Source organism: Ochotona princeps, chromosome 6 (assembly GCF_030435755.1).
Source record: "Ochotona princeps isolate mOchPri1 chromosome 6, mOchPri1.hap1, whole genome shotgun sequence".
NCBI lineage: Eukaryota > Metazoa > Chordata > Mammalia > Lagomorpha > Ochotonidae > Ochotona > Ochotona princeps.
Window position 1 is genome coordinate 254174 of NC_080837.1, and position 17201 is coordinate 271374.

At 39.8% G+C, this 17201-nt stretch overlaps 2 protein-coding genes across 2 annotated transcripts in view; both read left to right on the forward strand.

Annotated features, from left to right (window-relative positions):
* Window positions 1–6756, forward strand: part of LOC131480430 (zinc finger protein 569-like) — a 33313-nt gene extending 26557 nt beyond the window's left edge. Inside the window, exons 3-5 of the mRNA XM_058665262.1 lie at window positions 5642–5768; window positions 5900–5992; window positions 6602–6756. Of these exons, the coding sequence (XP_058521245.1) occupies window positions 5642–5768; window positions 5900–5992; window positions 6602–6756 (375 nt within the window). The remainder of the gene's footprint in view (window positions 1–5641; window positions 5769–5899; window positions 5993–6601) is intronic.
* Window positions 6757–8583: 1827 nt separating this feature from the next.
* On the forward strand, window positions 8584–9822 carry LOC101518122 (zinc finger protein 420-like). Its single transcript, XM_004599574.2, has one exon. It carries the CDS (start codon window positions 8584–8586, stop codon window positions 9820–9822), a length of 1239 nt encoding a protein of 412 aa, XP_004599631.2.
* Window positions 9823–17201: the final 7379 nt, after the last annotated feature.

The window sequence follows — 17201 nt, forward strand, 5'->3', positions numbered from 1 at the left end:
GAGTCAAACAGCCCAAGCTAGCTGCTTGAATGCATCTTCAGACATCTTGGCCTGGGCTGAGGGTGTAAACGTGACCTTGGACCCAGTGTCAGTTCTTGGCTGGTGGTGGCGGGAGGGGCACAGTCCAGCCCTGGCTGCTTAAAGGCAGCTTGAGTGATTCTGGCCTGGGCTATGTGCCAAACTGGACCCTGGACCACACTGGCCGTCTTTGGCTGACGGGAGAGGCACAGCATGGTCTTGTTGCTTAAAGGCAGCTTGAGCCATCCTGGCCTTGGTGTGTACACAAACAGAACTCTAGTCCCACTGGCCACATTTTGCTGGTTGGAGGGACAGAACAGGGCCTGGCTGCTTGAAGGCACCTTGAGCCATCCTTTCCTGGATTGTTTTAATGAAGGGCATTGCAGTGGATAGAAAGTGGTATATCATTGTGGTTGCCATTTTCATTTACTTAATGATCAATCATGTTGAAAATCTTTTTGTGTGTTAATTAATTAGCCTTTTAGGGCCTGGCAGTGTGGCCTAGCAGCTAAAGTCCTCACCTTGAAAGCCCGGGATCCCATATGGGCGCCGGTTCTAATCCCGGCAACTCCACTTCCCATCCAGCTCCCTGCTTGTGGCCTGGGAAAGCAGTTGAGGACGGCCCAATGCATTGGGACATTGCACCCATGTGGGAGACCTACAAGCAACTCCACTTCCCATCCAGCTCCCTGCTTGTGGCCTGGGAAAGCAGTTGAGGACGGCCCAATGCATTGGGACATTGCACCCATGTGGGAGACCTACAAGAGGTTCCTGGTTCCTGGCTTTGGATAGGTGCGCATCGGCCCATTGCAGCTCATTTGGGGAGTGAATCATCGGACAGAAGATCTTCCTCTCTGTCTCTCCTCCTCTCTGTATATCTGGCTGTAATAAAATGAATAAATCTTTAAAATTAGCCTTTTGGTTATCTTCTTTGTAGAAATATATTTAGTTCTTTATCCATTTTGGTGTTCGTTTTTATTGCTTTTGAGTCTCGCGCATTTCCCTGCCAACATGCTCGAGGCCATCAAGGGGATGAGGTGTAGTGTTCTTGGGCTGCAAGAACCATCAGGGATAGGCTGAGGGAGCATGTCCATTTATTACAACGTGAGCACAACTCATGCACTAGGAAAGGAGACAGCAGAAGGGCAGTCCTGAATAGCCTTCTCAAGCAACAGGGACACTGTAATTGACTAGAAGGCATGTATATCCATTTAGAACCTCCAATCATGTCACAGGTCAAGTACTGCACACACGCGTTAAGCCATGTCTCAGATCATAGGCAGGTAAGCTGTTAGTCATGCCCATCAGATAGCATTTGAGTTGACAATCATACTTATACTGTAATATACATGCTTATTTAATTTGCAACTGATGCACAAATTAAATGAGGATTGTCCTGTAACTCTACCATGTGTTCACCTTAATAAATTTTTCAATGTACCAACTATGTTGAATGTTGGTATAACAATTCTAAAACCCAGCCCACACTGAATGTGCTGTAATGTGTGAAGAGGAGTGAAATCTTGATGACCGCAAATCATCCTATAATACCATTGTTAAAGTACAGTTTGTTAAATGTGTTTTCTAATTTATTTTGATTGGAAAGTCAGATTTACAGAGAGAAGGAGAGACACATCTTCCATCCACTGGTATAATCCCAAAATGGCTGCAATGGCTGGAGCTGCCTGGTTTAAGCTGATCTGAAGCCAGGAACTTCTTCCAGGTTACCCACACAGGTGTAGGGTCCCAAGGCTTTGGGCCTCCTTCTCCTCCTGCTTTCCGAGGCCACAAGCAGGGAGCTAGATGGGAAATGAACAACCAGGATATGAACCAGTTCCATAGGAAGGAGAAATAGAAAACTTGGAAACAATGATCAGATTAACTTTTCCCTAACCCTTGAACCTTCCCACCTCGATCATCTATGTAAACATTATCCACAATAAACATCGAAAACTCACACATATTTATATATTTGGAAAGGCAGATATATAGAAAGAAGGGGATACAAAGATTCTTCATCTGCTCTCACTCCAAAGAGTTGCAATGGAAGGAGCTGGGCTGATCAGAAGCCTGGAGTTTATTTTGGACTCACCACACAGATTCAGGGTCCCAACACTTTGGGCGCAGCATCAACCATTGAGTCCACTAGGGTAGTGTATCATCGGATGGAAGACCTTCCTCTCTGTCACTCTTTGTATATCTGACTTGGCAATAGGAATATATAAATCTTTTTTAAAATGATTAAACAAAAAAGGTTAAATAAAATAAAAAGATTAAATTTAAATAAGATTGCTGTAAGTTTGAGCAATCTCACTGCTAGCTGAATGTTTGTCCACATTCCCACACCGCAGGTAAGTTGCTGAATAGCAAGTGGATTAGCCAGAACACACACTGGCATCTATATGGCATTCCGGTGCATTCAAGGTGAAGGCTTTCACCCGCAGGCTATTGTGCCAGGCCCTTTTTCCAATTTTTCTATCTCTCGTTTTCAAATAAATAAATCTTTCAAAAATAGGGAAGCAAAAACTCTTAAATCTAAATAAATGGAAATCATGTTTCATTAGGAAATACTCATTTATTTTTTTTTTCTAGAGAGATTGTATTTATAGAATACTAGAGAGCTTTTTGGATTATGCGGGTTTCTACATCACTCTTAATATTTTGTTGACGCTCATGACAGAAGAAGTTCCATGTGTTGTTCAAATTGGCAACTTTTATCTTTCAAGCTCCATGTGACCTTAACAACATGAACATCCTCTGTTTGGTAAATAAATGATCAAAGGACCTCAGTAGACAGTTCTCAAAACAAAGCCATTTGGGTAATGTAAATCAAAATCACAATGAGATAACTCAACCCTGTCAGAATGGCTATTATTATTTGGAAGAAAGGGTAACAAATACTGGTGAGGAAGTAAAATAAGGGAACTTTTATACAATGCTGATGAAATTATAAGTTAAGTCAGCATGTGAAAAGTAGTACAAAATTTCTTAAAGGATTAGAAATAAATTTGCTAGACACAGCATGGCGACTGAGCAACTGAAGTCCTTGCCTTGATTGTGCCAGGATCCTGTATGGGTGTGGGTTCTAATCCCAGCAGCCCTGCTTCCATCCTGCTCCCTGCTTGTGACCTGGGAAACCAGTCAGTGATGGCCTAAAGCCTTGGAAACCTGCACCTGCATGGAAGATCCAGAAGAGTTACTGAATCCTGGCTTTGAATGGACGTAGCACCAACTATTGATTTCACTTGGGCAGTGAATACCAGCTGGAAGACCTTCCTCTTTGTCACTATTTGTATATCTGACTTGGCAGTAGAAATAAATAAATTTTTAAGAAATGATTAAACAAAGAAAAAAAGATTAAATAAAATAAAAAAGATTAAGTTTAAATAAGATTGCTGTAAGTTCGAGCAATCTCACTACTAGTTGTATTTCCTGAAAGTTATGAACACATTGTATGAAAGATATCATCTTTTTAGAGTAGCACTTCATAATACACAAGATTTGGAAAGAATTGAGATGTCTGTTATCAGATGATTCAATAAGGAAAATGTAGTATATGTGTACAATGGCCTGTTATTCAGCTGTGAAGACAATTCTGTGTATTATATCAAAATGAGTGTAACTAGAGTGCAAGATATTAAGTGATACTATCCTAAATACAGATATACAAATATGATATTCTGTTATTTAGAGTAGCTTAAAGAATCACAAATAGCAACAAAAAAGGTGGGGAAGAGACAATGGTATATATCAGTATTGGTGCAAACATGATTTGTCACTTTTGATTTATATCTTTGTCACATAGTAAATGATGATATTCTACTGTAGTTTTATAATGCTCTGTGTTTGTACATTGTATGATTGAAACATGTCTTTTCATTATATTTATAGTGCTTACCTATTAAATTGGTCATTTTACTTTCCTTTTGATGATTCATTGAAAAATTAAGGCCTTGAGTACAATGTGAATTTAAAACATGTTATTTCAAATGTTTAAGAGAGTAACAGGAAAAAGGGAAGATTCCAAAGAAGTATCATACTGTTAAAATTCTGTATATCAGCTACATTAGTTCTGTTTTTATGCTAAAATTAGTAAGTGAAAAACTGGAACAAAAGAAAAACCCACCTGATTAATTTATGCTAAAGGGCTTCTAGAACATTAGAAAAAAAAAGAAGTAGGTTTGTGACAGCATGGCATTTGTCTTATATATATATATATTTTCTGTTCAGCTGGCAGGCTGTGACTGGCTGATACCAACTAATTCTCAGAAGATAGTTCTGTATGAGACTGTCATTTGTTTCCCTCCTAAGCTGCAGTTTACTATTTTGAAATTGAAATTTCAGTTTAATTATGTTATTCCATAAAAAGAAAAGCAAAACCAAAGCAGAAAGAATTTTAATATGTGCACACTCAAAAGTGAAAAAAGGTATATATATATAGTGGAATTATATGTATATGTATTTCATATTTTAAATATTATTTTATTTTATTTATTTCAGTCTACATTGTAGGAAATATTTCGTAGTGCAAGTACAGTTTAAAAATATTTTCAGGGGCCCGGAGGCGTGGCCTAGCGGCTAAAGTCCTCACCTTGAACGCACCGGCATCCCATATGGGCACCGGTTCTAATCCCAGCAGCTCCACTTCCCATCCAGCTCCCTGCTTGTGGCCTGGGAAAGCAGTGGAGGACGGCTCATTGCTTTGGGATCCTGTACCCACGTGGGAGACCTGGAAGAGGTTCCTGGTTCCTGGCATCAGATCGGCATGCACTGGCCCATTGTGGCTCACTTGGGGAGTGAAACATTGGATGGAAGATCTTCCATCTCTCCTCCTCTGTGTATATCCGGCTTTCCAATAATAATAAATCTTAAAAAAAGAATGTTTTCAGTATATCATTATTTCACTTTGAAATAAGAAAATTGAATTTTATTATTGCTTTATAATATTTTTAAGTATCTCAGCATGTTTGAGAAAATCATTAGTAACCTACTCAAAATTTTTCTCATCTTGTGCAATATTAAGCATTTATCTTAATTATTTAATCTAATCTAGCATGTTATTTAACTCATGTGTATCTAAACATTGCACAATGAATAATAGTGGAATTGTAGCTTCAGAATTGCAAACATAATGCAGGACAAAATGTTTTATTTTGTTGTTACCCTATGCTGCCATATAGATTGTAAATTAAGCTGCATTCATAGAAAATGCAAATTGAACACACACAGAAGAATTAAACTCAACATAGTATTACAGGTCCTGAGTTAATACTTTGGCTCAATGTGATTATTTATCTTAATTTAGTTGAAAAGCAGAGTGGCAATAACAAACACAATGATATCTTCCTCTTGAAGAGATATACTTGTAGTGCCTTCAACAGTTCATTAGAATGAGACTTTTTAGAGAAAACAACCTTTAAAAGAATAAGGAATATTCTGTTGTAGTATTGGAATTGTAAAAGCAATACAGCACAAGATATTTTCATTTAATTTTTACTCTGTGATGCTGCATGAATTGTAAATTAAACCGTATACATAGAAGTTGCAAATTAAACATACAGAGAATGCACTGTCAGTGTTTCTATTTAATGATCCAGAGCTGAGGAGACATGTGCTGTTACAGGTGTTGGTGTCATTCGATGATGTGGCTGTGGACTTTACCCAGGAAGAATGGCAGACAATGGACAATACGCAGAGGACCCTGTACAGGGAGGTGATGCTTGAGACCTATAACAATCTGCTGTCCTTGGGTGAGTGAAGTTCTGTCATGCTTAAGCACAACACTTCTGTATAATTTGCTAATGAAAGAAGATTTATAACGTGTAGTAGTTGGTAGGATTAGTGGGGATTTTGGAAAATCTACATCATTCTCCATTCACAGGGTACTCCATGACAAAGCCTGATGTGATCTTCAAGTTGGAGCAAGAATCAGCACCATGGACAGTGGAGAAATCTGTCAAGCAGAGACTTCCAGGTAGGTCAGCCCATAATTCTGAGGGGAATTGATACATAACTCAGTAAGTGTTGACTGGAATTATATTTGAGTTTTAGTTTGAGTTTCTTCCAGAAGGACAGCTGGTGATACACAGGCGTTCTATGCTCTCCATGTATAAGTTTATTCTAGCAATTTGCCAGCCTGTCACCATAAATCTAGAACTATATATGTGTATTTTCATGATTTCAAACACTTGTATCACATCTGCCACCTCCTAAGATGCATTTTCAGGAAGTTGTGTTTGAAGCAGAGTAGCCAGGCAAAGAAAAACTAATGATGATATGGAGTGTAAGATACCCCAAGCCTTATTTTGAATTTTTGTACCATATTTTCTGTCATATCCCACTTTAGGTTAAATATGCAATCTCAACTAATTAAAATTTTTATTTTAAAACATGGGTATTATGTTAAGGCATTAATAGATGAGCTGTAATGCTTATTAATAATGCTCACAAACATCCACATTTTACTAATATGAAAATGTGCTGTATCTAGAATGGCAACAGATTTCATTGGCTTCACTTGAGCACTAGAAAAGAAATATTTAGTTGTGATTCATGCATATTGTTACTCTTTTCCTAATTTCAGATTCCCACAGAAAGAATGAGCTGCTTGCAACTAATCAGAAAGATCAAGAAATAATCTTCAGGCAAGTTGTAATCACAAAATTATATAATAACCTAAGGAAAGCCACAGTGCCACAAAGATGCTTAGTATTATCTCTGACCATAATTGAAACATGATATGAAAGGGATTTCATTATTTCTACTTTTTTTTTTTTTTTCATTTTCAGACAGAATGTAGAAAGCAGAGGGAATCAAATAACGTTTCTTGGGAGAGGGCCAGGAGATAGTGTGCCTTTTGAATGGAGAAAGCAAAATTTTTAGAAGCATCTCAGATTTTTAAGTGTCCTCTGAGCATTTCTTGTTTGGACAGGAACCTGTGGGTAAGACACATCCCCTTGGTTGTCTCTCAACCAGCAAGGAAATAGCTTATACTACACAACTCCATATGTATACCTGTCATTCTATGGGTGTCAGCTCTCAGAGATAGGATGCTACATAAGTGACCAAGTTGAGAGAGGAGATAAAATAAAGAAACTGTCCCTTTGTCAACTGATCTATGAAGTGTAGAGGTGGTCATCCAAAGGCCCACGTAAGTCATTTCTAAAGATCAATCTCGAGGGCATGGCATGGTAACCTAGTACCTGGCCATTACCTCACGTACACCAGGATCATAATATGGACACTGGTTTGTGCCCTGGCAGCCTCACTTAACATCCAGCTCTCTGCTTCTGCCCTGTGAAAGTTGTTGATGACCACCCACTACCTTGTGACCCTATACCTGCATGGGAGAACCAGAAGAAGCTCCTGACTCTTGACTTTGAATCAGCTCAGCTCTGACAGTTGTGCGTTTTTGGAAAGTGAATCAGCACATGGAAGATCTTCCTGTCTCTCATCCTCTATGTATATCTGAATTTCCAGTAAATATAAATACATCTTTAAAATTAAGTCCAAAGTGAATATTTGGTGATGCCAGGACTCTCATTACTCATCCAATGAGGATAAATCTACCTGAGTCATGAAAAAGGAGCCCAGAACCTTAGTCCCATGTCAGGTGGTTGGGATTCAGGATCCACTTAAGGAGTTTCAAGTCATGCAGGAAATTGACCTCTTCTGGGGACTGTCAATCTTCCAACAGGAGTTTTCTACTACAAGCACACATAGCCTTGCTTCCAAAATGAAAATTGATGTGACAGGAAATGTGAAAATATTTAGTTAGTGATTACAGCCTCTTAATTCCTATACTGTTGTACTTCCTATCTCCACTGCCCACCCCTTAAAAGTACAATCCATCTGGAGGTTTAGCTGGAAGTAGGCAGTGGCCGGGGATTAGGTGAGTGGGTGGGCATGTTCATGTTTCTGCAGAGGCATGGGGTACCTAGGGTCATTTCCACAGGTTTAGTACAAACCTTGTATAGTCTTCTCTTTGCTACGTCAAGCCACATAGCTCTTGTATGAGCCAAAAGACTTTTTCAAGTCCTGTGTTGTGCACCAAACCAAATGTAACCAGGAAAGCACAGTGATTGTTTTCTTTAACTTAGTACAGAAGCACAAAATGGAAACCAGTTGTAGACCAAATCTGTACTTGTTAAGTGACCAGTTGATCTTGGGCTCAGAGATTTTGTGCCTTTTCAAAGGAGACGGGAAATGATACCATAGTTTATTTTAACTCCATTTTCCCACAGGAAGCCTCATAAGATGCCATTTGAGCAAAAGCATGCCTTTAATGTCCCTGAGAACAACCTCAAGAGTGGGGATAATTTTAATCAGCTTGACAAGATCCACATTTGTGAGCAGTCCTTTGAACACAATGGGAAAGAGAAAACTTTCAGTGGCAAGAAGATAGTCCTTATGTGTGAGCAAGTTTATACCAAAGACAAATGTAATCAGCAACCTGTCAGTGTGGGAGAAGCAATTCATGCTGGCTATTATACATCTTGCCTTACCACCAAACAGAGAACTGACACAGGAGAACATTTGTATGTGTCCAATGAATGTAAAGAAAACATGTGCCAGAAGTCAGAAGTCATTAGAGATCAGATCCTTAAAAGTGCAGAGAATCCATATGAATGCAATGAGCGTGAAAAAGCCTTTAACCAACAATTATCTCTCACTAGGCATCAGAGCATCGACACAAGTAAAAAACCTTATGAATGTAGTGAGTGTGGAAAAGCATTTTCTCATAACTCAAACCTAATGATGCATCAGAGAATCCACACAAGGAAAAAGCCTTTTGAATGTAGTGAATGTGGAAAAGCTTTCACTCGTAAGCCACACCTTAGTGCACATCAGAGAATCCACACAGGCGAAAAACCTTATAAATGTAGTGCATGTGATAAAGTTTTTACCAACCAGTCAGGTTTTCTTCAACATCAGAGAATCCACACCAGGACAAAACCTTATGAATGTAGGGAATGTGGAAAAGCTTTTCATCAGAAATCAAACCTAAACAGGCATCAAAGGCTCCACACAGAGGAAAAACCTTATACATGTAGTAAGTGTGGAAAAGCTTTTTCTTGTAAGTCAAACTTTACAGCACATCAGAGAATCCACACTAAGGAAAAACCTTATGAATGTAATGAGTGTGGAAAAGGCTTTTCTTATAAAGCACACCTCATTCGACATCACAGAATCCACACAGGGGAAAAAACACATGCATGTAGTGAGTGTGGAAAGGCTTTTACCAGCCAGTCAGGTTTCCTTCGACATCAGATAATCCACACTGGGGAAAAACCTTATCAATGTAGTGAGTGTGGAAAAGCTTTTTCCCATAACTCAAACTTAATCATGCATCAGAAAATTCACACCGGGGCAAAACCTTATGAATGTAGGGAGTGTGGAAAAGCTTTTCTTCGAAAGTCAAGCCTAATCATACATCAGAGAATCCACACTGGAGAAAAACCTTATACATGTAGTGAATGTGGAAAGGCTTTTACTCAGAAATCACACCTAAAAATACATCAGAGGGTCCACACAGGGGAGAAACCTTATGAATGTAGTGTGTGTCTAAAAGCCTTTGCTCATCAGAACATTTTCATTCAACATCACAGAATCCACACAGGGGAAAAACCTAATACGTGTAGTGTGTGTGGAAAAGCTTTTTCTTGCAATTCAAACCTTAAAGCCCATCAGAGAATCCACACAGGGGAGAAACCTTATAAATGTAGTGAGTGTGGAAAAGCTTTTTCTAAACGGTCAAGCCTAATCACACATCAGAGAATCCACACAGGGGATAAACTGTATTAATGTAGTGTGTGTCTAAAAGCCTTTACTCACCAGACAGGTCTCATTTGACATCAGAGAATTCCTACAGGGTAAGAACCTTATGAATGTAGTAAGTGAGGAAAATCCTGCTGCTTGCAGTCAAGTTTCATTAAACATAAGAGAATTCATATGGGAAAAGCGTTATGGATGTATTACATGCTTGCTAAAATTTACAAGCACATTTTGAACACAGCAGATAGCATGCGTGCTTCAATAATTAGCACATCCACAGAAATGAATAAAATATCACTGCACTGGCTAAAAGATCATTTTTCTCAAATCAATTATCAGCAGAGTCACAAACCCCAAAACTACAAAAGTACGTTAACAAAAAGACTAGCTACCATAAACCTGCTATTATTGTCTGTTACAGCTTACAAAGTGAATGAAACAACCATAAGCAAAACAGTGTAAAAGGCAATGGATGTTGAAATATACTTCAAAAGTCTCAGCAAGTGTTAATTAATAAACATGAGGAGTGTCTTTTTTTCACAAAGGAGGTTATTTGTTGCTAATATGATTAAGAAGCAATTTGTACATGATCTACCTTTGTTGTGAGGTGAGAAATATGAATGGATTCTGCTTTCAGATTTAAGTTTTATAACAAATGTTCAGTATGTATATATGTTCAGTATTTGTTTGAAATGCCTTCTTCCTTCTTTACACATTTATCTAATGCACCTTTTTTAGAATCTCAAATTTCCACATTCTGTTACAGAATTATATTGGAATCACAGATATGAACTGATACATGTGGCGATTGTAATGATAAAGACACAAACTTAAAGGATGGATCTTGTGCAGAGGGAAGATTCTCTTGTGATATCTGGCCAAAAGTATATCATGTTTTGCCACTGTCTCTCCTAGAAGAATCACTGTGTGTGGTTAGCCCTTGGTCACTCCTTGCTTATCCTTTGCAGGATGCCATAGGCACACAGCACACTGTGTATCAGAGGTGTGGTACCATTTTGTGGTACCATTTTGTGGTACCATCTCATATAGACTGGGCTACTCCCTCCCAAAACTCCCTCCCCTGACAGATTTTCCCATGTTGCCATAATAGAACAGTCCTTCATATGGAATCACAACTCCATCAGCTTCTTAAGTGTGCTACAACATTGCTAGTACAGACGTCGTCAAACAATCCATCATCCCATTGTCTACACATTTGCAATAGTTTTAATGGGAGGCTTTTGTTTGGAAACAGGGTTGCATGTTCCCTTGTACCCCTACATCTGGATCTGGTACAGCTCAGTACTCCATCACCGTACATTTCCATAAATGAAAAGCCACGAAATAAGGTCTATATTTTCATTTTCATTTCTGTGCCTCTTGTTTCCTTTCCTTGCCTACCTTATTTGGGTGAGCATTAAATTACATAACAAAAAGATCATTCTAATTTGATTACATATCTTAGACGAATTGCTTTTGGTTTATTTCGCATTTAGTTGTGTAATGGCTATAGGTTTGTTTTCTATGGATACTATTTTATTGAGGCTTATTTCTATTGGGGTACATTTCTATTTCTTATTTCTATTGGGGTATATTTATAAATTTGTATGTTTCATCAACTTACATATATGGACGCTATTAAAAATGTATATGTAAGAATTCATTGAGTGCTTTCTATAAGGCGATTTTAGTGATGCTTGTCTTTCATCCTATTTATGTGAAATGATTGGTTGTTGAATTTCATTTATTGACCCATTTTCTACATTCCCTAGTTAGGTGCACCTTGGCTAGTACATGTGAGTTTATTGATGTGATGTTGCATTTATTTTACATGTTTTTAGAAAAGATTTATTGGTATTTATTGGAAAAGCAGCTCTATAGAGATGAGGAAAGACAGAGAGGAAGATCTTTCTTCTGATGGTTCACTCACTAAGCAGCTACAACAGCCAGAACTGCGCCTATCTGAAGCCTGTGGCCCAAAGCCTCTTCCGGGTCTCCCACATGGCTGCAGGGTCCCAAGGCTTTTGGCCTTCCTCAACTGCCTTTCCGGGCCACCAACAGGGAGCTAAATAGGAAGTGGGGATGCCAGGAGTAGAACCTTTGTGATCCTGGAGAAATGAAGGTGAGGACATTAGCTGCTACGCTATGGCGCCAGACCCTATTTTACATGTATTATAATAAGAATTTTTTACTAAAGATTTTATTTATTGCAAAATCGTATATGTAGAGAGGAGGAGAGACAGAGAGAAAGATCTTCCATGTGATGGTTTACTTCCCAAGTGGGAAGTGGGGAAGCAGGCTGCCGGGATTAGAACCAGTGACCATATGAGATTCTGGCACATGCAAGGTGAGGACTTTAGTCACAAGGCCACTGCACCGGGCCCTATGATACTAATTTTACATCCATTTCATCAGGTATACTGGTCTATGATATTGGAGTGACACTTAAACTAGATTTCTGAGCTCTGAACAATTATTTCAGAAGAAGCATTAAGTAAATATAGAGAGAACTAGTTATACAGCAAGGGAGATTGCATTTTTACTGAGCAATTCCATCTTTTTTTGTTTCTGTTTTTGTCTTTATTTATTTATTTCTATTCTAAACAGTCATGGTTGAAGATCTTCCTACTGCTGATTCAGTCTAGTTTAGGAATCTCAGTATTGTTAGGATTAGCGTAATTTCTGAATTGTCTCCTCGTTTTAATTTTTTTAGAGTAATTCTAGAAAATCTGGTGTTAATTTGGTAGAATTTAGTAGTGAGTGTACCTAGTATTGACTTTTGGTTTGAAGAGATTTCTTCCTGATTCAGTGTTAACTGCCTGTTTGTTTTGTCAAGTTATTAAATTTTTTGTGATTCAGTTTGTAGACTAATACTGAGTATCAAGAAATTAAGCATTTCTAACTATTGTTGATAGTCCGTAGTGATCCATTGAATTACCTTTTCTTTTCTCCTAGGATCTATTTATGTTATCAAGCCTGTGCCTGTGGTCTAACACCTAAAGTCCTCACTTTGAATGTGCTGGGATCCCATATAGGCACCAGTTTTAGTCCCATGTGCCCCACTTGCCAGCCAGCTCCCTGCTGGTGACCTAGGAAAGCAGTCGAGGATGATCCAATCCTAGGAACCCTGCACCCGTGTGGGAAACCCAGAAGAAGCTCCTGGCTCCTGGTTTTGAACTGGCTCAGCACTTGCCATTGCTGCCACTTGGGGAATAAATTATTGGATGGAAGATCTTCCTCTCTGTCTTTTCCCCTCCATATATCTGAGTTTGCAATAAAAACAAATAAAAAATCTTTTAAAAATTAGTTTATTGATATGCAAGGCAGAACTATAGAGAACAGGGGAGAGTCTGAAAGAGAGGTCTTCCTTCTGCTTTATCACTTTCCAATGACCGCAATGTTTAAAGCAGGACCAAGCTGAAGCTTCTTCCCAGTTCTCACAAATCAGCACAGGGAATCAAGCACTTGAGACATCCCCCACACTCTATGTGCACTAGAAGGGAGCTGGATCAGAAATAAAGCAGCTGGGCCTGGCACGATAACCTAGTGGGTAAGTCCTTGCCTTTCATATGCTGGGATTCTATATGGGTGCCAGTTCTAATCCTGGCATCCCCACTACCCATTTAGCTCCCTGCTTGTGACATGTGAAAATAGTGGTGGATGGCCCAAAGCCATGGGACACCCTGCACCTGTGTGGGAGATCCAGAACTATGTACCTCTGAGGTACATAGGCTCCAGGCCTCTGGCTTTAAATCTGCTCAACTCCGGCCATTGTGGCCATTTGGAGAGTGAATCAGGAGATGGAAGATCATCTTCCTGTCTCTCCTCTTTTCAATTTTTCTTTATGTCTGACCTTCCAAAAGAGTAAATTTTATTTAAAAAAAAGAGAAAAAATAAAACAGTCAGGACGTAAGATGGCATCTGCATGGGATGTTCATATCACAAGCAGTGGCAGAACCCATTTTGTCCAGACATCCCTGATCCACTGTACTTCTGTGATATCAAATTTAATATGTTGCTCTTTTTTTGATGTTATGTACTTGAGCCTACTTTTTGATTAATCTACTAAAAGGTTTATTGGTTCTTTATCTTCAGTATTGCTGAATACAGTTTTTATTCATTTCTTCATTAATCTTTATTTTGAATTTCCTTTTTCTACTCCTAGAATTAACTTCTTATTTTTCTGAGACTTGGAGATCAGTTCTTAGGATGCATTTTTGACATTCTGTTGCTGTTGATGGTGGTGTTTAGTGTTGGCCATCTAAAGTCATAACCTTTGATTTCTCTGATCATGTTCAGTTCTTTCTCATCAGCAATAGGCAGTATAGTTGAAAATACAAGTGTGCCTTGGTTGCCATAAAAATATACTGCAAAATATGTGTTTTGAATCACAGTAATTCATTTCTTATGGTTCTTAAATTTTATTTTGATGATGTTTACATGGTTGATGAGGGAGCATGCATGCACATGTGGATACTGATTAAGCTAGGAAGGATCAAGATTTAGGGGGAAGTGGATGAGATGATTGTTTCCAAATTTCCTTCTTTCTATGTCTGCGGGATGGTGGAGAGAAGGAGAAAAGCTACTCCCAGAATCCCACCACAATAGAACCCTGGGATATGGAATGGTCATCTGAGCATGCTCTGAAGGTTCTGTTCAAGTGGTTTCCATAAGAAGTTCTTCTGTTTAAAAATTTTTTATTATTAATTTATTAATGACATTGTATTATGTGACACAGTTTTTAAGTACTGAGATGCCCCCCACCCCTCCTCAAACCCTCCCCCCATGGTGGATTCCTCCACCTTGTTGCATAACCACAGTTCAAGTTCAGTTGAGATTCCTTCATTGCAAGCATGTACCATAGAGTTTAGCATCTTATTGCCCAGTCAAGTTCAATGGCTTCTTAGGGAGACCCCTTCTGGTCTAAAGGTAGAGCCAGCAGAGTGTCGTCCCGATCAATTAAAAGCTCCAGCATACCATCAGCAAAAATTTACAACATTATGGAATTAACCGACATAGTATTGAGCAACCAATATGTTAAAAATAGGGCCCGGCGGCGTGGTCTAGCGGCTAAGGTCCTCGCCTTGGAAGCCCCGGGATCCCATATGGGCGCCGGTTCTAATCCCGGCAGCTCCACTTCCCATCCAGCTCCCTGCTTGTGGCCTGGGAAAGCAGTCGAGGACGGCCCAATGCCTTGGGACACTGCACCCGCGTGGGAGACCCGGAAGAGGTTCCAGGTTCCCGGCATCGGATCGGCGCGCATCGGCCCGTTGCGGCTCACTTGGGGGGTGACTCATCGGACGGAAGATCTTCCTCTCTGTCTCTCCTCCTCTGTGTATATCTGGCTGTAATAAAATGAATAAATCTTTAAAATAAATAAATAAATAAATAAATGCGAGTTCTTAACCACATCCTGTGACCACCTCATTGACATTTCAATTTTAGTTTATATACAGCAGGTTCTATACATCTTAAAATAGCTATAGATTATCGTTCAGCTGTCTTGTGTCTATTTTCATTACAACATTCAGCCTTTTATAGCATTGAGACGTAATTTTGCTGAACCTGGCTTTTTTTTTTTTTTTCTGGGTAGTCTAGACCGGCTTACAACTCCAATAAGACGTGTGTCAACAATTTAGGTGCAGAACAGTTTTAGGAGGGATGTGCAGAGAAATCCTCAATACCCTAGTGAGGAGTAACTAATATTTCACGTCTTCCTCACAGCTTCTAGGGTGATGGAAGATCTCTCTGCTCCCCCACCCCCTTACGGAATAACATAGGGTATTAAAAGTATATTAGGTTTTACAATTCTTTGATGTAGATCATAAGCAGTGTGACTCACATTTATTGTTGGTTTGTTGGTTGTTTCACAATATTTGGTTGCATGTGAGATAGGCTGATTGAGATTGAGATATTATATTTTACAGGTACTATTTTTCATGTTGACATCATTTCATCTTAAATTAAGGCAAACATGTGGTATCTAACCATTTGGGATTGGCTCATTTCCCTTAACATTATGGTTTCTACTTGGACCCATTTGGCCACAAAGAACTGCATTTTTTTTTTAATAGCTGTGCAGTATTCCATGGAGTAGATGAACCACTAAGAAATTCTTCTAAGGTCCATTGATTGACATTCCAACTACAGTTTCCATTCAGCCAGATCTTCACTGTCAATACTTGCCTGGGGTAGTTGTCCAATCTGTTCTGCTCTCCTTCATCTGCAGTCTCTAATAAACTGCCATATCTCCTATGTGCACCTGAGCATGCTCATTCATCATATGAGGAGGCCTAGTTCTGACACATGCACTCTAAGGTCAAAGCACAGATTCCACATTTCTCCCAAATGTTAGAGTTCTGAGTTCATTGGTTAAGTGGTGGGGATCGTGAAGAAACTTGATCTGAGGTGATGATAGACACTTGTGTGTACTTGCCAGTACAGGCTCAGCTCAATCTGTCACCCACATCAGCCTGCACATGTACTTGTGGTTGCAATTGCTGGATAAGTTTGTCTCCAGTCCCATCTCTTATGCAAACCAGTGGATGCTGTGGTGGAGCCCATCCATGCCCATCCCACATTCAGCTCTCATGTACACCAGTTGGGAAATGCACCCCAGTCACAGTGACACCCACTAACCCATACTAGGCCTGTTCCCGCCATGGTTCCTTTGTATGTTGTTTTGAGCAGCAGACTACTCTGTGCTTCAGCCTGGACCAGTGTGTCCTGTTCCCAATCCCAGTATTCATGAGTGTCAGAGGGTTCCATGGTCATGTGTAGCCCAGCTATTTACAACTCTCAGCTTTTGAGTCAACCAGCAGAATTTGCATTTCCACAAGTTGAGCCCTCATATTCCCCCACAGGATCTGCCCCCAGACCTGAGTGCTTTGCATGCTTGTTGGTATCATGGCCCAGCCTCACATTATCTGCCCTTTCCATGAAACTCATTGGCAGTAGTGTAATCTTTCCCTGCAAGACAGGCCCCCAGCCCTACCTTAAGTGTGTGCTGGTGGGTGGTGGTAGTCCATGTTAACCATTCCAGCTCGGTTCTCCCATGTGGGTAGATGCACTCGTCTGACCCAGAAATTTCCTCAGTGCTAGTTTCCAAACCACTAGGTGTTAGCCCCCTCATTTCCCTGCAAGTAAAGTGGCTTTTGTCAGTAGAAGTGTTTCAGAAGTCATTCCTCACCTGCAACATACTCCTTCAGTGGTCCTGCCTCCCACATATCCCCCTTACCCCTTCTCCTGAGGAATCAGCAGTTCCTATTTTGGGAGTCAAACAGCCCAAGCTAGCTGCCTGAATGCATCTTCAGACATCTTGGCCTGGGCTGAGGGTGTAAACGTGACCTTGGACCCAGTGTCAGTTCTTGGCTGGTGGTGGCGGGAGGGGCACAGTCCAGCCCTGGCTG

Excerpts from the sequence above, each read along its gene's own strand:
- LOC101518122 (XM_004599574.2), top strand. The coding sequence starts at position 8,584 with ATGTGCCAGAAGTCAGAAGTCATTAGAGATCAGATCCTTAAAAGTGCA.